Source organism: Gadus morhua, chromosome 4 (assembly GCF_902167405.1).
Source record: "Gadus morhua chromosome 4, gadMor3.0, whole genome shotgun sequence".
Taxonomy (NCBI): domain Eukaryota; kingdom Metazoa; phylum Chordata; class Actinopteri; order Gadiformes; family Gadidae; genus Gadus; species Gadus morhua.
Window position 1 is genome coordinate 43127187 of NC_044051.1, and position 22177 is coordinate 43149363.

The following is a 22177-nucleotide window of genomic DNA, read 5'->3' on the forward strand; positions in this document are numbered from 1 at the left end:
AGAAGGCCTTCTGAAATAGAGTGACACCATCATCAGCCTCTCATCATCATTAGAAGCATCATACTCATTATCATCATCATATTCATTATCATCATCAGCCTCATCATCATCACTATCCTCATCATACTCATCATCATACTCATTAGCATCATCAGCCTCATCATCATCACTATCCTCATCATACTCATCATCATACTCATTATCATCATCAGCCTCATCATCATCACTATCCTCATCATACTCATCATCATACTCATTATCATCATCAGCCTCATCATCATCACTATCCTCATCATACTCATTATCATCATCAGCCTCATCATCATCACCATCCTCATCATACTCATTATCATCATCAACCTCATCATCATCATTATCCTCATCATACTCATTATCATCATCCTCATCATCATTGTCCTTATCATACTCATCATCATACTCATCACCATCAGCCTCATCATCACTATCCTCATCATACTCATCATCATACTCATTATCATCATCAGCCTCATCATCATCATTATCCTCATCATACTCATCATCATACTCATTATCATCATCAGCCTCATCATCATCACTATCCTCATCATACTCATTATCATCATCAGCCTCATCATCATCACTATCCTCATCATACTCATTATCATCATCAGCCTCATCATCATCACTATCCTCATCATACTCATCATCATACTCATTATCATCATCAGCCTCATCATCATCACTATCCTCATCATACTCATTATCATCATCAACCTCATCATCATCACTATCCTCATCATACTCATTATCATCATCAACCTCATCATCATCATTATCCTCATCATACTCATTATCATCATCCTCATCATCATTGTCCTTATCATACTCATCATCATCATACTCATTATCATCATCAGCCTCATCATCATCATTATCCTCATCATACTCATCATCATCATACTCATTATCATCATCCTCATTGTCCTTATCATACTCATCATCATCATACTCATTATCATCATCATCATTATCCTCACACTAGTATTACCAGTTGTTCAAGTTGACTAACACTAGTATTACCCGTTGTTCGGGTTGACTAACACTAGTATTACCTGTTGTTCGGGTTGACTAACACAAGTATTACCAGTTGTTATTTTAGTTACTAACACTAGTATTACCCGTTGTTTAGGTTGACTAACACTAGTATTACCCGTTGTTCAGGTTGACTAACACAAGTATTACCAGTTGCTCAGAGCCACTTACACTAGTATTACCAGTTGTTCTTTTAGTTACTAACACTAGTATTACCCGTTGTTCAGGTTGACTAACACTAGTATTACCCGTTGTTCAGGTTGACTAACACAAGTATTACCAGTTGTTCAGAGCCACTAACACTAGTATTACCAGTTGTTCTTTTAGTTACTAACACTAGTATTACCCGTTGTTCAGGTTGACTAACACAAGTATTACCAGTTGTTCAGAGCCACTTACACTAGTATTACCAGTTGTTCTTTTAGTTACTAACACTAGTATTACCAGTTGCTCAGAGCCACTTACACTAGTATTACCAGTTGTTCTTTTAGTTACTAACACTAGTATTACCCGTTGTTCAGAGCCACTTACACAAGTATTACCAGTTGCTCAGAGCCACTTACACTAGTATTACCAGTGAGTAATTACTAGTACTACTAGTTACTAACACCAGTTCTATCGTACCAGGGGCTCAGGGAGCTGGTAGATCTCCCGTGCCTCCTCATAGGAGCAGGGAGTAATTACTAGTACTACTAGTTACTAACACCAGTGCTATCGTACCAGGGGCTCAGGGAGCTGGTAGATCTCCCGTGCCTCCTCATAGGAGCAGTGAGTAATCACTAGTACTGCTAGTTACTAACACCAGTGCTATCGTACCAGGGGCTCAGGGAGCTGGTAGATCTCCCGTGCCTCCTCATAGGAGCAGTGAGTAATCACTAGTACTGCTAGTTACCAACACCAGTGCTATCGTGCCAGGGGCTCAGGGAGCTGGTAGATCTCCCGTTCCTCCTCGTAGGAGCAGTGAGTAATCACTAGTACTGCTAGTTACCAACACCAGTTCTATCGTACCAGGGGCTCAGGGAGCTGGTAGATCTCCCGTGCCTCCTCATAGGAGCAGTGAGTAATCACTAGTACTGCTAGTTACTAACACCAGTGCTATCGTACCAGGGGCTCAGGGAGCTGGTAGATCTCCCGTGCCTCCTCGTAGGAGCAGTGAGTAATCACTAGTACTGCTAGTTACCAACACCAGTGCTATCGTACCAGGGGCTCAGGGAGCTGGTAGATCTCCCGTGCCTCCTCGTAGGAGCAGTGAGTAATCACTAGTACTGCTAGTTACCAACACCAGTTCTATCGTACCAGGGGCTCAGGGAGCTGGTAGATCTCCCGTGCCTCCTCGTAGGAGCAGCGCTCCTCCAGGCACTCCCTCTCCAGGTCGCCCGTCTTCACCTCCTCTAGGAAGGAGTTCGCCCGACGCGAACGAAGGAGCACCGCACTGGCATCCCTCCTGCTAGCGAACACTCCCCCTGGGCCGGGGAAGGAGTGAGGAGGTGAGGAGGTGAGGAGGGAGGTGAGGAGGTGAGGAGGGAGGTGGTGAAGGAAGAGGTGAGGAGGTGAAGGAGGAGGTGAGGAGGTGAGGAGGGAGGAGGGAGGGAGGAGGTGAGGAGGGAGGTGGTGAAGGAAGAGGTGAGGAGGTGAAGGAGGAGGTGAGGAGGGAGGAGGGAGGGAGGAGGTGAAGGAAGAGGTGAGGAGGTGAGGAGGGAGGTGAGGAGGGAGGTGGTGAAGGAAGAGGTGAGGAGGTGAAGGAGGTGAAGGTGGAGGTGAAGGAAGGAGTGAGGAGGTGAGGAGGGAGGTGAGGAGGTGAGGAGGGAGGTGAGGAGGGAGGTGAGGAGGTGAGGAGGTGAGGAGGGAGGTGAGGAGGGAGGTGAGGAGGGAGGTGAGGAGGTGAGGAGGGAGGTAAGGAGGTGAGGAGGGAGGTGAGGAGGTGAGGAGGTGAGGAGGGAGGTGAGGAGGGAGGTGAGGAGGTGAGGAGGGAGGTGAGGAGGGAGGTGAGGAGGTGAGGAGGGAGGTGAGGAGGGAGGTGAGGAGGGAGGTGAGGAGGGAGGTGAGGAGGGAGGTGAGGAGGGAGGTGAGGAGGTAAGGAGGTGAGGAGGGAGGTGAGGAGGTGAGGAGGTGAGGAGGGAGGTGAGGAGGGAGGTGAGGAGGGAGGTGAGGAGGGAGGTGAGGAGGGAGGTGAGGAGGTGAGGAGGGAGGTGAGGAGGTGAGGTGGTGAAGGAGGTGAAGGAGGAGATGAGGAGGAGGTGAGGGAAGGAGTGAGGAGGGAGGTGAGGAGGGAGGAAGTGAAGGAGGAGGTGAGGAGGTGAAGGAAGAGGTGAGGGAAGGAGTGAGGAGGTGAGGAGTGAGGAGGTGAGGAGTGAGGAGAGGAGGTGAGGAGGTAAGGAGTGAGGAGAGGAGTGAGGAGGTGAGGAGTGAGGAGGTGAGGAGATGAGAAGTGAGGAGGTGAGGAGAGGAGTGAGGAGGTGAGGAGTGAGGAGGTGAGGAGTGTGGAGGTGAGGAGTGAGGAGAGGAGGTGAGGTGAGGAGGTAAGGAGTGAGGAGAGGAGTGAGGAGGGGAGGAGTGAGGAGAGAGGAGGTGAGGTGAGGAGGTAAGGAGTGAGGAGGAGAGGAGTGAGAGTGAGGAGAGGAGTGAGGAGAGAGGAGTGTGGAGGTGAGGAGTGAGGAGAGGAGGTGAGGTGAGGAGGTAAGGAGTGAGGAGAGAGGAGGTGAGGTGAGGAGGTAAGGAGTGAGGAGAGAGGAGGTGAGGTGAGGAGGTAAGGAGTGAGGAGGAGAGGAGTGAGGAGAGGAGTGAGGAGAGAGGAGTGTGGAGGTGAGGAGTGAGGAGAAGGTGAGGTGAGGAGGTGAGGAGTGAGGAGAGGAGCAGCCACTCACCGTGCGGCAGCGCGGGGCAGCAGCTGAGCCAGGACAGCAGCAGGGTGAGTTCGAGGAGACGGCTCCGGACAGATCGCTCGCCGCTTGACGCCATGACGCCTCTAGTGTGGTCGGAGAGCGGCCGACCGCTACACAAACACCCGCCGTCACGCACACACACTTTGACCCCGCCGGGCTCAGCGCACACGCTGTTGTGTAACCACCTTCCCTCACACGCACAACACCTCTTTTGGATCAGCGTAACACAACGCACACACACCAACAGGTCAGAGGAGGGCTTCGTTCACCAGGAAGAACTTTATTGAGACGACGGGATCCAACAGCGTTGTTTATTGCATTGGATTAAAGATGATACATTACATACATACATTCTGTTTATCAACAACCCAGGACCCCTCCCCCCCTAGGGGCCCAGGACCCCTCCCCCCCCTAGGGGCCCAGGACTCCTCCCCCCCCGTAGGGGCCCAGGACTCCTCCCCCCCAGGCCCCCAGGACTCCTCCCCCCCTGTAGGGGCCCAGGACTCCTCCCCCCCCGTAGGGGCCCAGGACTCCTCCCCCCTAGGAGCCCCAAGACTCCTCCCCCCTAGGAGCCCCAGGACTCCTCCACCCCCGGGGCCCCAGGCCCTCTCTGGGGGCCCCCGGCCCCCCCTAGGGGCCCCCGGCCCCCCAGGCCTCAAGGATGCGAGGGATGTAGTCCAGAGCGTGGGGGAGGCCGTCCCTCCAGGCCTGGGGCAGGGGGCCCCCGCAGTAGGTGGCCCGGGCCCCCAGCAGGGCCCCCAGCGCCGCCCCGCGGTTGCAGTTCTCCCCTGAAACACGCAGTCAGCAGCGTTAGCCTAGCGTAGGCTAGCGTTAGCCTAGCGTAGCCGCTATCATCAGCCACACGCATCAATATAATAACAAACACACACACACATTCTCATCAACATAATAACACACACACACACACATTCTCATCAACATAATAACACACACACACACACACACACACTCATCAATATAACAACACACACACACACACACACACACACACACACACACTCATCAATATAATAACAACAAAAAACATCAATTTAATAACACATCAATAATCATATCAGCCACTCACACAGACACACACACTAAACAAACATACACACACTACACACATACCCATACACACACACACACACACAAAAGTAGTCATGTGACGTCATTTGACACCGGTCACGTGACGTCCGGTCATGTGACCTACCTCCACAGTTGGTGTTGGCCAGGACTCCGCCCTTAAAGTCTCCGTGGAACTCATGGGCCAGATAGAACAGGCTGCTGAGTGCTCCTATTGGTCAGATAGAACAGGCTGCTGAGTGCTCCTATTGGTCAGATAGAACAGGCTGCTGAGCGCTCCTATTGGTCAGATAGAACAGGCTGCTGAGCGCTCCTATTGGTCAGATAGAACAGGCTGCTGAGCGCTCCTATTGGTCAGATAGAACACGCTGCTGAGCGCTCCTATTGGTCAGATAGAACACGCTGCTGAGCGCTCCTATTGGTCAGATTGAACAGGCTGCTGAGCGCTCCTATTGGTCAGATAGAACAGGCTGCTGAGCGCTCCTATTGGTCAGATAGAACAAGCTGCTGAGCTCCTATTGGTCCATCGGTACTTTATAAAGTACACAGTACACACAGTACTACACAGTAGAGTACTGCATTGTACTCAGAGGTCTGCATAATAATACATTAGGGGTCAGCAACTGGCGGCCCGCGGGCCATTACTGGCCCGCCAGATTATTCTGAATTTACACGGTTATTTTATTTATTTATTTTGTTTTGGAACATCATTATCTATATCTGTCTATCTTAAATGTGAAGGGCCGGATACAGTGAACTTTTCTTTTTTCACAACCTTTTTTGAACTTAATTGTATCACATCGTGCTGCTACTCCCAGAAGGTTAGAGACACACGCGTCACGGTCACGCGGAAGCTGCGAGGGGCTGAGAAGGAGTTAATGGAAACCATGACTGAGCCAGCGGACGGGCCTGCGTCGCAGCTCCAGATGCACTTTCATTAATCAGTTCCTTGAAGTAGCCTTTTATACTGTTCTGGCCCGCCACCTACTGGCTGGAAAAACTGAACCAACCCCTGTAATACACAGTAGAGAGAGAGAGACAGACAGACAGACAGACAGACAGACAGACAGACGGACAGACAGACAGACGGACAGACGGACAGACGGACAGACGGACAGACGGATAGACAGACGGTCAGACAGACAGACGGGCAGACAGACAGACAGACAGACAGACAGACAGACAGGCAGGCAGGCAGGCAGACAGACAGACAGACAGACAGACAGACAGACAGACAGACAGACAGACAGACAGACAGACAGACAGACAGACAGACAGACAGGCAGAGAGGCAGAGAGGCAGACAGTACCTTTCGTGTAGCACGCCATGCCCAGAGTCTCCACAGCCTTCTGATGAACCCCCAGCCTCTCTTCAGGGGCCAACCTGACACACACACGCACACGCCCACACACACACACGCACACACACACGCACACGCACACACACAAGCACGCGCACACACACACACAGACGCTTTAAAACCAGGTAATCTCTTGCTAGTGGACTGTAATGGTTGCTAGGGGACAGAACTGGTTGCTAGGGGGGCGGTACTGGTTGCTAGGGGTTGATGCTGGTTGCCGGCGGCGGTGCTGGGTGGTGCCGGCTGTTGCTAGGGGCGGTGCTGGGTGTTACTAGGGGCAGTGCTGGGTGTTGCTAGGGGTGGTGCTGGGTGTTGTTAGGGGCGGTGCTGGGTGTTACTAGGGGCAGTGCTGGGTGTTGCTAGGGGTGGTGCTGGGTGTTGCTAGGGGCGGTGCTGGGTGTTAATAGGGGCAGTGCTGGGTGTCGCTAGGGGTGGTGCTGGGTGTCGCTAGGGGCGGTGCTGAGTGTTGCTAGGGGCGGTGCCGGGTGTTGCTAGGGGCGGTGCTGAGTGCTGCTATGGGGCGGAGCTGGTTGTTGCTAGGGGCGGTGCCGGGTGTTGCTAGGGGGCGTTGTCGGGTGATGGTGGGGGGGGGGCGGTGGTCGCTAGGGGCGGAGCCGGTGGTCGCTAGGGGCGGCCCTCACCCGGCCGCCTGCCGGCTGTAGGGCCCGCAGGCCCCCCAGGCGTCCAGCAGGGGCCCGCCGAGGGCCCGGCGGGCGGTGTGCTGCAGGCTGGCCCCGTGGAGCGTGGCGTGGAGGGCACGGGCGTACAGCTCCACATAGCGCGGCACCCCGGGGTGGGGGTGGGTCAGCCGCACCATGGCCACCGCCGCCGCCACCTGGGGTACAGACACAGGTTCAGACACAGGCTCAGACGGGGCTCAGACACAGGCTCAGACACAGGCTCAGACACAGGCTCAGACGGGGCTCAGACACAGGCTCAGACGGGGCTCAGACACAGGCTCAGACGGGGCTCAGACACAGGCTCAGACGGGGCTCAGACACAGGCTCAGACGGGGCTCAGACACAGGCTCAGACACAGGCTCAGACGGGGCTCAGACACAGGCTCAGACGGGGCTCAGACGGGGCTCAGAAACATGCTCAGACATTTTGTATATGAAGAAGATAATCGTTCTTCCATAATAGAGCAGCCCTAGCTCAGCCCCGCCCACCCGCGGGGCGTGGGGGCGCGGCCTCACCGCCTGATCCTCATTGGCCGAGGCCGACAGCAGCACAAAGGGGATGACCATGGGCAGGCAGCCAATGGCGTCCAGCTGGCTGTCGGGCGACGAGCCAATCAGCTTCTCAGACCTCTGCTCCGCGAACTCCAGGACCTGGAGAACAAAACGTCAGCAGAACCAGTGGAACCAGTGGAACCAGTAGAACCAGTGGAACCAGTAAAACCAGTGGAACCAGTAAAACCAGTGGAACCGGTAGAACCAGTACAAGGAGTGGAACCAGTACAACCAGTAAAACCAGTGGAACCAGTAGAACCAGTGGAACCAGTAGAACCAGTAGAACGAGTGGAACCAGTACAACCAGTACAATGAGTGGAACCAGTACAACCAGTAAAACCAGTGGAACCAGTAGAAACAGTGGAACCAATAGAACCAGTAGAACCAGTGGAACCAGTAGAACCAGTGGAACCGGTGGAACCAGTGGAACCAGTAAAACCAGTGGAACCAGTACAACCAGTTAAACCAGTACAACCAGTAAAACCAGTGGAACCAGTACAACAAGTAGAACCAGTACAACCAGTACAACCAGTACAACCAGCAGAACCAGTACAACCAGTACAACAAGGAACAGACTGGTGGTACTGGACAGCTCCCAGTAGGGGAGGGTCTAGGTGTCTGTGTGGGGTCTGGTCTGGTCTGGGTCTGGTCCTGGTCTGGGTGGGGTCTGGTCTGGGTGGGATCTGGTCTGGGTGGGGTCTGGGTGGGGTCCTGGTCTGGGTGGGGTCCTGGTCTGGGTGGGGTCTGGGTGGGGTCCTGGTCTGGGTGGGGTCTGGGTGGGGTCTGGGTGGGGTCCTGGTCTGGTCTGGGTGGGGTCTGGGTGGGGTCCTGGTCTGGTCCGGTCCGGGTCCTACCTGGTCCGGGGAGGTGGGTCTGGGTCCCCTCCAGTCCGAGTAGAAGCTGCGGTGGAAGGACTCTGCGTAGGTGTCGTTGTGCGTGCGGGGGGCGGTCAGGAAGGCCACGTAGTCGGCCAGCACGGCCCCTCGGGCCCCGGGGCCCCCCGGGGGGTCCGGGCCCTGGGCCAGGACCAGCGCCGCACGCAGAGCACAGAGCGCATTCAGCGTGTTGTCACCGGCAGCCATGCCTGAGCAGACCAGAGCAGACGAGCACAGAGAGATCAGAGAGAGACAGACCAGAGCAGAGGAGCACAGAGAGATCAGAGAGAGACAGACCAGAGCAGAGCAGCACAGAGAGATCAGAGAGAGACAGACCAGAGCAGAGGAGCACAGAGAGATCAGAGAGAGACAGACCAGAGCAGAGGAGCACAGAGAGATCAGAGAGAGACAGACCAGAGCAGAGCAGCACAGAGAGATCAGAGAGAGACAGACCAGAGCAGAGGAGCACAGAGAGATCAGAGAGAGACAGACCAGAGCAGAGCAGCACAGAGAGATCAGAGAGAGACAGACCAGAGCAGAGCAGCACAGAGAGATCAGAGAGAGACAGACCAGAGCAGAGGAGCACAGAGAGATCAGAGAGAGACAGACCAGAGCAGAGGAGCACAGAGAGATCAGAGAGAGACAGACCAGAGCAGAGCAGCACAGAGAGATCAGAGAGAGACAGACCAGAGCAGAGGAGCACAGAGAGATCAGAGAGAGACAGACCAGAGCAGAGCAGCACAGAGAGATCAGAGAGAGACAGACCAGAGCAGAGGAGCACAGAGAGATCAGAGAGAGACAGACCAGAGCAGAGGAGCACAGAGAGATCAGAGAGAGACAGACCAGAGCAGAGGAGCACAGAGAGATCAGAGAGAGACAGACCAGAGCAGAGGAGCACAGAGAGATCAGAGAGAGACAGACCAGAGCAGAGGAGCACAGAGAGATCAGAGAGAGACAGACCAGAGCAGAGGAGCACAGAGAGATCAGAGAGAGACAGACCAGAGGACCAGAGAGATCAGAGAGAGACAGACCAGACCAGAGCAGAGGAGCACAGAGAGATCAGAGAGAGATCATAGAGAGAGACAGACGGACAGACAGACAGACAGACAGACAGACAGACAGACAGACAGACAGACAGACAGACAGACAGACAGACAGACAGACAGACAGACAGACAGACAGACAGACCCTGGTGGTAGTGGACGCCCCCCCCTTTCCTCCAGAAGGCCAGCTTGTCGTGAAGGATGACCGTCCCGACCACGTCCGGTCCGCCCCGCGCCGGGGACCAGGAGGACCGCCCGCTGCCCGCTGGGGACCACTAACCAGGTTAACCAGGTAACTACCCATCAGGGCTGCACAGGGTTTATGGTTAACTAGGAGAACTACCTTAACTAGGTTAATTAGGCTAACGTACCGGGGTAGGACAGGGTTATGGTTAACTAGGTTAACATAACTAGGTTAGCCAGGTTAACTAAGCTAACATAACTAGGTTAACCAGCTTAACAGGGCTAACATACCGGGGTTGGACAGGGTTATGGTTAACTAGGCTAACATAACTAGGTTAACTAGTCTATAATAACTAGGTTAACCAGCTTAACAAGGCTAACATACCGGGGGCTGGACAGGGTTATAGTTAACTAGGTTAACCAGGTTAACCTAGTTAAGGTTAACGTACCGGGGTTGGACAGGGCTAGGATGCTGGAGGGGTGCCGGCCCCGGGGGGCCCTCAGACCGCTGATCCAGCCCTCGAAGTCGCGGTGGATGTGGCGCACGTCGTAGTACCAGTGGACGGGCATGGAGAGGGCGTCGCCCGCCGCCAGCCCCCACAGAGCCCCGCCCACCGCCCCCCGCACGGCCAGCCCCATCACACCCCCCTCCACAGCGGGGAGGAGAGAGAGAGAGGGAGAGAGGGAGAGATAGAGGGGGAGGGAGGGAGAGGGGGAGAGGGGGAGAGAGAGAGAGAGAGAGGGGGAGGGGGAGAGAGGGGGAGGGAGGGGGAGGGAGAGGGAGGAGAGAGAGAGAGAGAGAGAGAGAGAGGGGGAGGGAGGGAGAGGGGGAGAGGGGGAGAGAGAGAGAGAGAGGGGGAGGGGGAGAGAGGGGGAGGGAGGGGGAGGGAGAGGGAGGAGAGGGGGAGAGGGGGAGAGAGAGAGAGAGAGGGGGAGGGGGAGAGAGGGGGAGGGAGGGGGAGGGAGAGGGAGGAGAGAGAGAGAGAGAGAGAGAGAGAGAGAGAGAGAGAGAGAGAGAGAGAGAGAGAGAGAGAGAGAGAGAGAGAGAGAGAGAGAGAGAGAGAGAGAGAGAGGAGGAGTTCAGGTGAGTAGGACAGAGAGATGAGGAGTTCAGGTGAGGGGGAGAGAGAGGAGGAGTTCAGGTGAGGAGGAGCTGTTGGCCATTCTGGTGAAGATAACAATAGGACAGCAATATGAGTATAAATATACAAATACACAAATAGACAAGGTACTGGCTTTCTTGCTAATGTTGGTCAATATTAACTGATCGTATAGGGTGTGCTCTAACCAGCGTGTCACAACCAGCGTGTTATTATAATCAGTGTGTCATAACCAGTGTGTCATAACCAGTGTTTTATAACAGGTTTTTTATAACCAGTGATCGATTGACTAACATTGCAGATTTGACCGATTTCTTGTGTTTTGGTCACACAGCTCACTTCAACAACACAATCATAATAATAACATACCGGTGTTACACCGAATTCTGCGACCCACCGAAAAGTCTGACCCCATGGGGCGCTGTTGCACATTTTCTGCAACATGCAAGCAGCACGAGTTTGAAGTAGACTGGCATGAAGTCGATAAAACGGTGTGCATTATAACAAAAACATAAATAAAACATAAAATCTCCCCCCACCCCTTCACCTTGTTATTTGCAATGTGCTTAATAAATATATTTGATTTTATTAGCATTTAACAGACCCATACAATGGATAGGGCGTTTAGTACGGTCCATCACCGTTGCATCTTTCCCCATAAAAAGCTACAGTCAGTGTTTAATTAGTTTATTTACCTTTGAGCATTGCCTATAGTAGGCAACTGTGTAAAATGCTGTTTAGAATTAACGTTTGTATCAAGAAAAGAAAGACACGCCCCCTGGGATCACACTTTCCGGTGGATCTTAGAATTCGTAGTAACACCGGCAGCATAAACTTAATAATAATAATTATAATAATAATAATAATAATAATAATAATAATAATAATAATAATAATAATAATAATAACAACAACAACAAAAATATGAATAACTACTAATATTAATCATCATAATTATAATCATAATTATAACGATCATAATAAAAGTGACAGTAGAATAAAATGCTATAAAAAATTGAATAAACACCCATAATGAGAGTACGATCTCACCTTCAACTCCAGGTGTCGGCAGATGCTTTAATATTAAGCGAGATCTTAAGTGGTGGACGGGTTAAGTTAATCCTTTAAGTTAAAGTGACTCCTGAAGGAGGTGACCCAACATGGACAGTCCGCTCCGAGTGTCACGGCGGGTTTACACTCCTTTAAGAGCAGAAAGAGGGGCAGAAGGAGAATATGTAAGATGCGCTTTGTGCTCATTTCATAACTGCGCCTAAAACACGCCCACTACGGGGTCAGGGAAGGCTCAAACACAAACGCGTTTTCGCGTTTGTGCCTTTCCCGTTGCCGTAGTGGGCAACGGGAACCGTAGGGAGTTAACTAAATAAGGCAAAATAGCGGAACTGGCGGGAGCGGTTGACGCGTGGATGACGCCATGAGGACAGCGGGACAATAACAACGCGGGGCATTGTGGGGAGTAAAAAGTAAACCGGAGGTATTGTGGGTAAAATAGTGGCAAATGAATGAAAAGCTGAGTACAACACACGCTGTTCTCGGAGAACCGGGGAAGACCTCGACCGGCACTCAGTACACCTTCAGGAGGAGATCAGGACCTGAGAGACATGGACCAGAAGGCTTCTGGTGAGAAGAATCTCTCAATATAAACATCTCCTCTGGTGAGACGGACCTCTCACTAATAACATCTCCCCTTCTGGTGAGACGGACCTCTCACTATTAACGTCTCCCCTTCTGGTGAGACAAACCTCTCACTAATAACATCTCCTCTGGTGAAACAGACCTCTCACTAATAACATCTCCTCTGGTGAGACAAACCTCTCACTATTAACGTCTCTTCCGGTGAACCTCTACTCTGACTAATAACATCTCTGGTGAGACAGATCTCTCACTAATAACATCTCTGGTGAGATGGACCTCTCACTAATAACATCTCCTCTGGTGAGACAAACCTCTCACTAATAACATCTCTGGTGAGATGGACCTCTCACTAATAACATCTCTGGTGAGACGGACCTCTCACTATTAACGTCTCCTCTTCTGGTGGACCTCTACTCTCACTAATAACATCTCCTGGAACATTTCATCGTATGTGAATCTGGGAGCAGGCCCTCAGTGTGTGTGTGTGTGTGTGTGTGTGTGTGTGTGTGTGTGTGTGTCCTCAGTGGCACGGGTGTTCTGGGAGCGGTCAGATGTGGACGGGGTTCTGGACAGAGTGTGTGGATACCTTGAGGCACTGCGGGGCCGCCTGAAGGGCCAGACCGCCACGCACACAGGTACCTGCTGTCCGTCTGTCTGTCTGTCTGTCTGTCCTCATATCTACCTGTCTGACTGTCTGTTCTATATGTTCTGTGTGTTCTATCTCTATAGACTATGTCCAGGGCCTCAGGCTGGTGCGGCTGGTGGAGGCGGGGTCAACCCCCGGGACTGCTGACTCCTCCCCCATCCATGATGTCATCAACACAGGTCTGAAGGACTCAGCTCTACACCCCATCTGTGTGTCGGGTGGAGGAGGTGGTGTATCACTACACAAGCTCCTCCACCTCCTCCCTCTGTGTGTTGGGAGGAGGTGTAGTGATTCGCCTCCAGGTGGAGGAGGATCAGTACTCCTCCACCCCCTCCAACCTCTGTGTGTCGGGTGGAGGAGGAGGAGTACTGATCCACCTCCATGTGGAGGAGGAGGTAGAAGGAGTGCATGGACCCTCTGTGGTATTGCGGCTCTAATCTGTTCTCTCCTCCTGTTGTCTCCAGGGCTCCTGAACACCTCCGAGGAGGAGGAGGAGGTGGAGGAGGAGGAGGTGGTGGAGGAGGAGGAGGAGATGGAGGAGATGGAGGAGGAGGAGGTGGAGGAGGAGGTGCTGTCTGCTGACCAGCAGGAGGAGCATGTGTCTGGCCCTCAGGTCCTCTACCAGCCACACCAGTGCACCAAGGTAACGGCTTTATAACGTCACCGCGGTAACCCCACCGCAAAACATCCCCATGGTATTACTGCATCCTATGTGATGGTCACGTGACCATCATGGGTCCATCATGTGCTGGTCATGTGATCATCATGTGCTGGTCATGTGACCGTCATGTACTGGTCAGGTGACGGTCATGTGCTGGACATGTGACCGTCATGTACTGGTCACGTGACGATCATGTGCTGGACATGTGACGGTCATGTGGTGGTCATGTGTCCATCACGTGGCGGTCATGTGGTGGTCATGTGACAGTCATGTGCTGGTCATGTGACGACCATGTGTCCATCACATGAGGGTCATGTGTCCATCACGTGGCGGTCATGTGGTGGTCATGTGTCCCTCACGTGGCGGTCATGTGGTGGTCATGTGTCCATCACGTGGCGGTCATGTGGTGGTCATGTGCCCCCCCAGGCCTGCGTGCCCAGCCTGCCCAGGTGCAACCAGCCCTTCTGGGGGCAGAACCCCCTGAAGGTGCCCCAGCTCTGTGGCTTCAGGAGGCTCGGCGGGCAGGAAGTGACCTCAGAGGACCTCGTCTACGTCACCCCCTGTGGACTCTGCCTGCGTAGTCATGACGACGTGATGCGTTTCCTGTTCGCCACAGAGAGCTACGACGTCCTGCAGGTGAGAGCCGGTGTTACCATAGCAACCAGGACCAGCGTCCTCACATAGAAGCTACCGGTTATATTAGTGACCAGAGACCGGTTATATTAGTGACCAGAGACCGGTTATATTAGTGACCAGCGACCGGTTACATTAGTGACCAGGTACCGGTTATATTAGTGACCAGGTACCGGTTATATTAGTGACCAGAGACCGGTTATATTAGTGACCAGGTCTAGGTTATATTAGTGACCAGGTACCGGTTATATTAGTGACCAGCGACCGGTTATATTAGTGACCAGCGACCGGTTATATTAGTGACCAGGTGCCGGTTATATTAGTGACCAGCGACCGGTTATATTAGTGACCAGGTACCGGTTATATTAGTGACCAGCGACCGGTTATATTAGTGACCAGAGACCGGTTATATTAGTGAACAGAGACCGGTTATATTAGTGAACAGAGACCGGTTATATTAGTGACCAGAGACTGGTTACATTAGTTAACAGAGACCGGTTATATTAGTGTCCAGGTTATATTAGTGACCAGTTGTTTTTAGACCAGGTTATAACTGTAGGTGTGTTTAAACCAGGTAAAGGTTGTGTGCAGGTGTTTTAGACCAGGTAGAGGTGGTGTAAAGGTAGTGTGGAGGTGTGTTTAGACCAGGTAGAGGTGGTGTAAAGGTGGTGTGGAGGTGTGTTTAGACCAGGTAGAGGTGGTGTGCAGGTGTTTTTAGACCAGGTAGAGGTGGTGTAAAGGTAGTGTGGAGGTGTGTTTAGACCAGGTAGAGGTGGTGTGGACGTGTGTTTAGACCAGGTAGAGGTGGTGTAAAGGTGAGGTGGAGGTGTGTTTAGACCAGGTAGAGGTGGTGTAAAGGTAGTGTGGAGGTGTGTTTAGACCAGGTAGAGGTGGTGTAAAGGTGGTGTGGAGGTGTGTTTAGACCAGGTAGAGGTGGTGTAAAGGTGGTGTGGAGGTGTGTTTAGACCAGGTAGAGGTGGTGTAAAGGTGGTGTGGAGGTGTGTTTAGACCAGGTAGAGGTGGTGTAAAGGTGGTGTGGAGGTGTGTTTAGACCAGGTAGAGGTGGTGTAAAGGTAATGTGGAGGTGTGTTTAGACCAGGTGGTGGTGGTGGTGTAAAGGTAGTGTGGAGGTGTGTTTAGACCAGGTAGAGGTGGTGTAAAGGTGGTGTGGAGGTGTGTTTAGACCAGGTAGAGGTGGTGTAAAGGTAATGTGGAGGTGTGTTTAGACCAGGTAGAGGTGGTGTAAAGGTGGTGTGGAGGTGTGTTTAGACCAGGTTAAGGTGGAGTGGAGGTGTGGTCCCCAGCTACAGGTGGTGCAACGCCCTGTCTGCGCCACCAGGTGGAGTGCAGGTGTGTTTAGACCAGGTAGAGGTGGAGGTGTGGTCCCCAGCTACAGGTGGTGCAATGCCCTGTCTGCGCCACCAGGTGGAGTGGAGGTGTGTTTAGACCAGGTAGAGGTGGAGGTGTGGTCCCCAGCTACAGGTGGTGCAACGCCCTGTCTGCGCCACCAGGTGGAGTGAAGGTGTGTTTAGACCAGGTAGAGGTGGAGGTGTGGTCCCCAGCTACAGGTGGTGCAACGCCCTGTCTGCGCCACCAGGTGGAGTGGAGGTGTGTTTAGACCAGGTAGAGGTGGAGGTGTGGTCCCCAGCTACAGGTGGTGCAACGCCCTGTCTGCGCCACCAGGTGGAGTTCTTCACCTTCAACGCGGCGGTGCGGCTGGACCCGCCCCTCGCGGCCGGGCCCCGCCTCCCGGAGCTGGACCTGAGCCGCGGCCTGGAGCCCGCCCCGGTGGAGCTGTGCCCGGGCGCGGCCGGGGAGCGGCCCCGCGACTTCCGCTACCGCAAAGACCGCTGGCCGCACGGCTGCTTCCTGTCGCCGCCGGCGCTGTTCCACACCTGCTGCGACTGCGAGGACGGCTGCGAGGACGCCGCCCGCTGCGCCTGCCGGGGGCGGACCGCCGGGGCGGGGGGCTACGCCCACCACAGCCTGCCCCGCCCCCTGGAGGCAGGGTGAGGCCAGCAATGAACCACAACCTGCCCACTAAAGGCAGGGTGAGGACACACCACAACCTGCCCACTAAAGGCAGGGTGTGGCTAAACCACAACCTGCCCCCTAGAGGCAGGGTGAGGCTACACCACAACCTGCCCCCTAGAGGCAGGGTGAGGCTACACCACAACCTGCCCCCTAGAGGCAGGGTGAGGCTACACCACAGCCTGCCCCGCCCCCTAGAGGCAGGGTGAGGCTACACCACAACCTGCCCCCTAGAGGCAGGGTGAGGCTACACCACAGCCTGCCCCGCCCCCTAGAGGCAGGGTGAGGCTACACCACAGCCTGCCCCGCCCCCTAGAGGCAGGGTGAGGCTACACCACAACCTGCCCCTAGGGGCAGGTTGTGGTGTAGCCTCACCCTGCCTTTAGTGGTCTCCTGTGTGCTGGTGGAGTGGGCCCCCTGGTGCGGCTGTGAGTGGTCTCCTGTGTGCTGGTGGAGTGGGGCCCCTGGTGCGGCTGTGAGTGGTCTCCTGTGTGCTGGTGGAGTGGGCCCCCTGGTGCTGGTGGAGTGGGCCCCCTGGTGCGGCTGTGAGTGGTCTCCTGTGTGCTGGTGGAGTGGGCCCCCTGGTGCTGGTGGAGTGGGGCCCCTGGTGCTGGTGGAGTGGGGCCCCTGGTGCGGCTGTGAGCGGTCTCCTGTGTGCTGCAGGCTGGTGGAGTGCGGCCCCTGGTGCGGCTGTGAGCGGGCGCGCTGTCAGAACCGTCTGGCCCAGCGGGGGGTGAGGGTCCGCCTCCAGGTGTTCCAGGGCTCCGCCCACGGGGGCTGGGGAGTGCGTTGCCGTGACGACCTGGACCAGGGCACCTTCATCTGCACCTACGCCGGTAAGAGGAGCGACCCCCCCTCCCTGCCGCTGGGTGTGGGGTCCTGTTACCATGGAAACCATCAACCTCCCTCTGCCTTTCGCTCTCAGGGCTGGTCCTGAGGAAGGGGCGTGACCCAGAGCAGGCTCCGCCCCCGGGGGGGTTGGGGGCGGAGCTCCCGTCCGACGACGACGTGGAGGTAATCACTGAGTGGCTGGTCCCGCCCCTGACAGACGGAGCCCCGCCCACCGCAGCCCCGCTGCATGTCCCGGTCATCCAGGGACCGTCAGAGACGCCCCGCCTGACCCCTCCCATAGCCCCCCAAGAGTCCCTGCAGACCCAGACCCAAGAGACCCAGACCCTACAGACCCAGACCCTACAGACCCAGACCCTACAGACCCAGACCCTACTGGACCAGACCCTACAGCACCAGACCCTACAGACCCAGACCCTACTGGACCAGACCCTACAGACCCAGACCCTACAGACCCAGACCCTACTGGACCAGACCCTACAGACCCAGACCCTACTGGACCCGACCCTACAGACCCAGACCCTACTGGACCAGACCCTACTGGACCAGACCGTACAGACCCAGACCCTACTGGACCAGACCCAAGAGACCCAGATCCTACTGGACCAGACCCTACTGGACCAGACCCAGACCCTACTGGACCAGACCCAAGAGACCCAGACCCTACTGGACCAGACCCAAGAGACCCTGACCCAAGAGACCCAGACCCTATTGGACCAGACCCTACTGGACCAGACCCTACAGACCCAGACCCTACTGGACCAGACCCTACTGGACCAGACCCTACTGGACCAGACCCTACAGGACCAGACCCCACTGGACCAGACCCTACAGACCCAGACCCTACAGACCCAGACCCTACTGGACCAGACCCTACAGACCCAGACCCTACAGGACCAGACCCTACAGACCCAGACCCTACAGGACCAGACCCAAGAGACCCAGCCGAACCTGGACCCAGAGCCCCTGAATGGGGCCGGCCAATCAGCCGTGCGGGAGGAGCCAGTTGCCGTGGCGACCGCTGAGCACAGGTTCAGGGCTCCACCAGTGAGGAAGAGGAAGAGAGAGGAGGAAGACGTTTACTATCTGGATGCCACCAAGGAGGGCAATGTGGCTCGCTTCCTAAACGTAGGTCTGCTGGTCTCTACTGGTCTATACTGTCTCTAATTGTCTCTACTGGTCTCTGTTGGTCTCTACTGGTCTATACTGGTCCCTACTGGTTTCTCTCTCTCTCTACAGCATAGCTGCCGTCCGAACCTCTTCACCCAGAGTGTCTTCACGGACACCCAGGACCCCACCTTCCCCCTGGTTGCCTTCTTCACTTCCAGGTCAGAGGACACCCTGTTCCCCTCATAGTGACTGTTCACCTGTTAGTGATTATTCACCAGGACCTGTTAGTGACTGTTCACCTGTTAGTGCCTAATCACCTGGACCTGTTAGTGCCTGTTCACCAGGACCTGTTGGTGACTATTCACCAGGACCTTTTAGTGACTGTTCACCTGTTAGTGCCTGTTACCCAGGACCAGTTAGTGACTGTTCACCTGTTAGTGCCTGTTAACCAGGACCAGTTAGTGACTGTTCACCTGTTAGTGCCTGTTACCCAGGACCAGTTAGTGACTGTTCACCTGTTAGTGACTGGTGACTGTTCACCTGTTAGTGAATGTGCACCAGGACCTGTTAGTGACTGTTCACCTGTTAGTGACTGTTCACCTGTTAGTGACTGTTCACCTGTTAATGACTGTTCACCTGTTAGTGACTGTGCACAGGACCTTTTACTGACTGTTCACCTTTTAGTGACTGTTCACCTTTTAGTGGACTGTTCACCTGTTAGTGACTGTTCACCTGTTAGTGACTGTGCACAGGACCTTCTAGTGACTGTTCACCTTTTAGTGACTGTTCACCTGTTAGTGACTGTTCAACAGGATCCGTTAGTGACTGTTCACCTGTTAGTGACTGTTCACCAGGACCTGTTAGTGACTGTTCACCAGGACCTGTTAGTGACTGTGCACAGGACCTTTTAGTGACTGTTCACCTTTTAGTGACTGTTCACCTGTTAGTGGACTGTTCACCTGTTAGTGACTGTGCACAGGACCTTTTAGTGACTGTTCACCTTTTAGTGACTGTTCACCTGTTAGTGGACTGTTCACCTGTAAGTGACTGTTCAACAGGATCCGTTAGTGACTGTTCACCTGTGAGTGACTGGTGACTGTTCACCTGTTAGTGACTGTTCACCAGGAACTGTTAGTGACTGTTCACCTGGACCTGTTAGTGGTTGTTCACCTGTTAGTGACTGTTCACCTGTTAGTGACTGTTCACCTAGACCTGTTAGTGGCTGTTCACCTGTTAGTGCCTGTTACCCAGGACCAGTTAGTGACTGTTCACCTGTTAGTGACTGGTGACTGTTCACTTGTTAGTGACTGTGCACCAGGACCTTTTAGTGACTGTTCACCTGTTAGTGACTGTTCACCAGGATCTGTTAGTGACTGTTCACCTGTTAGTGACTGGTGATTGTTCAGCTGTTAGTGACTGTTCACCAGGACCTGTTAGTGACTGATCACCTGGACCTGTTAGTGACTGTTCACCTGTTAGTGACTGTTCACCAGGACCTGTCAGTGACTGTTCACCAGGACCTGTTAGTGACTGTTCACCTGGACCCGTTAGTGGCTGTTCACCTGTTAGTGACTGTTCACCTGTTAGTGGCTGTTCACCAGGACCTGTTAGTGACTGTTCACCTGTTAGTGACTGTTCACCTGGACCTGTTAGTGGCTGTTCACCTGTTAGTGACTGTTCACCTGTCAGTGGCTGTTCACCAGGACCTGTTAGTGACTGGTCACCTGTTAGTGACTGTTCACCTGTTGGTGCCTGTTACCCAGGACCAGTTAGTGACTGTTCTACTGTTGGTGACTGTTACCACGGACAGGTTAGTGACTGTGCACCTGTTAGTGACTGTGCACCAGGACCTGTTAGTGCCTGTTGACCTTTTAGTGACTGTTCCCCTGTTAGTGACTGTTCACCTGTTACTGACTGTTACCCAGGATCTGTTAGTGACTGTTCACCTGTTAGTGACTGGTGACTGTTCACCTGTTAGTGACTGTTCACCTGTTAGTGACTGTTCACCAGGACCTGTTAGTGACTGTTCACCTGTTAGTGCCTGTCCACCTGTTAGTGACTGTTACCCAGGACCTGTTAGTGACTGTTCACCTGTTATTGCCTGTTCACCAGGACCTGTTAGTGACTATTCACCAGGACCTGTTATTGACTGATCACCTGTTAGTGACTGTTCACCTGTTAGTGCCTGTCCACCTGTTAGTGACTGTTACCCCGGACCTGTTAGTGACTGTTCACCTGTTAGTGACCGTTCACCTGTTAGTGACTGTTCACCAGGACCTGTTAGTGGCTGTTCACCTCTTAGTGCCTGTCCACCTGTTAGTGCCTGTCCACCTGTTAGTGACTGTTACCCAGGACCTGTTAGTTACTGTTCACCTGTTAGTGATTGTTCATCAAGACCTGTAACTGACTGTTACCCAGGACCTGTTAGTGAATGTCAATCTGTTAGTGGCTGTCCACCTGTTAGTGCCTGTTCACCTTACTGACTGTTCACCTGTTAGTGACTGTTCACCAGGACCTGTTAGTGCCTGTTCACTTAGTGTTGACATGTTGTTGTTTGTTTGTTTGTTTGTTTGTTTGTTTTGTAGAGTGATCAAGGCCGGCACCGAGCTCACCTGGAAGTGCTCTCCGGACACAGGAAGTTCTTCTCAAGGACAGGAAGTGGCGTGCCAGTGTGGGCATGAGGACTGCGAGGGTGTCACCAACGGCAACCAGGCGGTTTGTGAAGTGTGTGACGCGCATGAGGGCGTGCATGAGGGCGTGCATGAGGGCGTGCACGAGGGAGTGCACGAGGGTGTCTGCGGGCCAGAGGCGTGACGTCACATCACACCGTTCACCAGAACCAACCGTTGTTTTTTTTACATTTTTCTACGATCCCACGTTGAATTAAAAGGTTTCTACAGTCGACCGGTCTGCTGTCTGTCTGTCTGTCTGTCTGACCACACCATGGGACCGCCGCCCACTTGTTAGGGTTACTGTAGAGTGAGATTATGACTAGAAGAGTGAGGCGGCCGGGGTAGTTAGTGAGTCGGCCGGGGTAGTTAGTGAGTCGGCCGGGGTAGTTAGTGAGGCGGCCGGGGTAGTTAGTGAGTCGGCCGGGGTAGTTAGTGAGGCGGCCGGGGTAGTTAGTGAGGCGGCTGTGGTAGTTAGTGAGGCGGCCGGGGTAGTTAGTGAGTCGGCCGTGGTAGTTAGTGAGTCGGCCGTGGTAGTTAGTGAGTCGGCTGTGGTAGTTAGTGAGGCGGCTGTGGTAGTTAGTGAGGCGGCCGGGGTAGTTAGTGAGTCGGCTGTGGTAGTTAGTGAGTCGGCTGATTTTAATAATTTCTTAGTTTTAATAATCCTTCATTCAAATACCCAGGTGAAATTTTGTATTCTTCAGGGTATTGCAAATATATTTTAAGCATACGAATACTTTACTTCAATACTTTTTGTGCTTCATTTCAACTATGTTTAACGTGTACTTCAATTCACTCAAAATAAATATACAAATTCTGCAACAATTAAAGTGAAATTGCACCAGTGGTAGCTGCTGGTCTTTCAAAGAGGGGAAGCTCATTTTCGGCCTACATCATATCAATTGTGAATTTATTCATATGTCAATTCCTCTCTCTGTTCCCTTTCAAGGGAATGCGCTGTGACCCTGTCATACCAACTAGCTGTCTTTTCCAGTGACTTGACCAGTGTCCCCTCAATGGCCAGGAGAGCTGGCTGCTTAAACAGCCTTGGCCCATTGTGTTACGGGTGTAGGACTTGAGCCGCTTTAAAC

General features: G+C 53.6%; 3 protein-coding genes across 8 annotated transcripts in view; 1 reads left to right on the plus strand and 2 right to left on the minus strand.

The window, feature by feature from the left end:
* f7l (coagulation factor VII, like) overlaps nucleotides 1–4124 on the minus strand; it is an 8722-nt gene extending 4598 nt beyond the window's left edge. Inside the window, exons 1-3 of one of the 2 annotated variants that reach the window (XM_030354254.1) lie at nucleotides 3939–4124; nucleotides 2371–2537; nucleotides 1–7 (exon numbers count right to left, since the gene is read on the minus strand). The exon at nucleotides 1–7 is cut by the window's left edge and continues 15 nt beyond it. In XM_030354254.1, coding sequence (XP_030210114.1) covers nucleotides 1–7; nucleotides 2371–2537; nucleotides 3939–4032 — 268 coding nt within the window. In that variant the 5' untranslated portion in view covers nucleotides 4033–4124. Of the gene's footprint in view, nucleotides 11–2370; nucleotides 2538–3938 lie in introns of both variants that reach the window. The other variant, XM_030354253.1, reaches the window with a different exon arrangement.
* A 382-nt stretch (nucleotides 4125–4506) lies between these two features.
* On the minus strand, nucleotides 4507–10485 carry LOC115542123 (uncharacterized). 5 transcript variants are annotated; one of them, XM_030354255.1, is made up of 8 exons: nucleotides 10184–10483; nucleotides 9697–9816; nucleotides 8488–8717; nucleotides 7598–7732; nucleotides 7044–7237; nucleotides 6352–6425; nucleotides 5170–5253; nucleotides 4507–4744 (listed from the first exon to the last, which is right to left on the minus strand). In XM_030354255.1, the coding sequence occupies exons 1-8, from the start codon at nucleotides 10371–10373 to the stop codon at nucleotides 4587–4589; spliced, it is 1185 nt and encodes a 394-aa protein (XP_030210115.1). In that variant the 5' UTR covers nucleotides 10374–10483; the 3' UTR covers nucleotides 4507–4586. The 5 variants fall into 5 exon arrangements, 3 of the variants coding, with proteins under 3 accessions (XP_030210115.1, XP_030210116.1, XP_030210117.1); XR_003976466.1 differs by having other exon boundaries at nucleotides 4565–4744; nucleotides 5170–5287; nucleotides 10184–10485; XR_003976467.1 differs by having other exon boundaries at nucleotides 4680–4744; nucleotides 5170–5321; nucleotides 10184–10485.
* Nucleotides 10486–12191: 1706 nt separating this feature from the next.
* On the plus strand, nucleotides 12192–21319 carry setdb2 (SET domain bifurcated histone lysine methyltransferase 2). The gene is made up of 10 exons (XM_030353257.1): nucleotides 12192–12472; nucleotides 13012–13122; nucleotides 13217–13312; nucleotides 13598–13776; nucleotides 14221–14430; nucleotides 16111–16436; nucleotides 17122–17294; nucleotides 17384–18435; nucleotides 18547–18635; nucleotides 21003–21319. Exons 1-10 carry the CDS (start codon nucleotides 12454–12456, stop codon nucleotides 21229–21231), a joined length of 2484 nt encoding a protein of 827 aa, XP_030209117.1. The 5' UTR covers nucleotides 12192–12453; the 3' UTR covers nucleotides 21232–21319.
* Nucleotides 21320–22177: the final 858 nt, after the last annotated feature.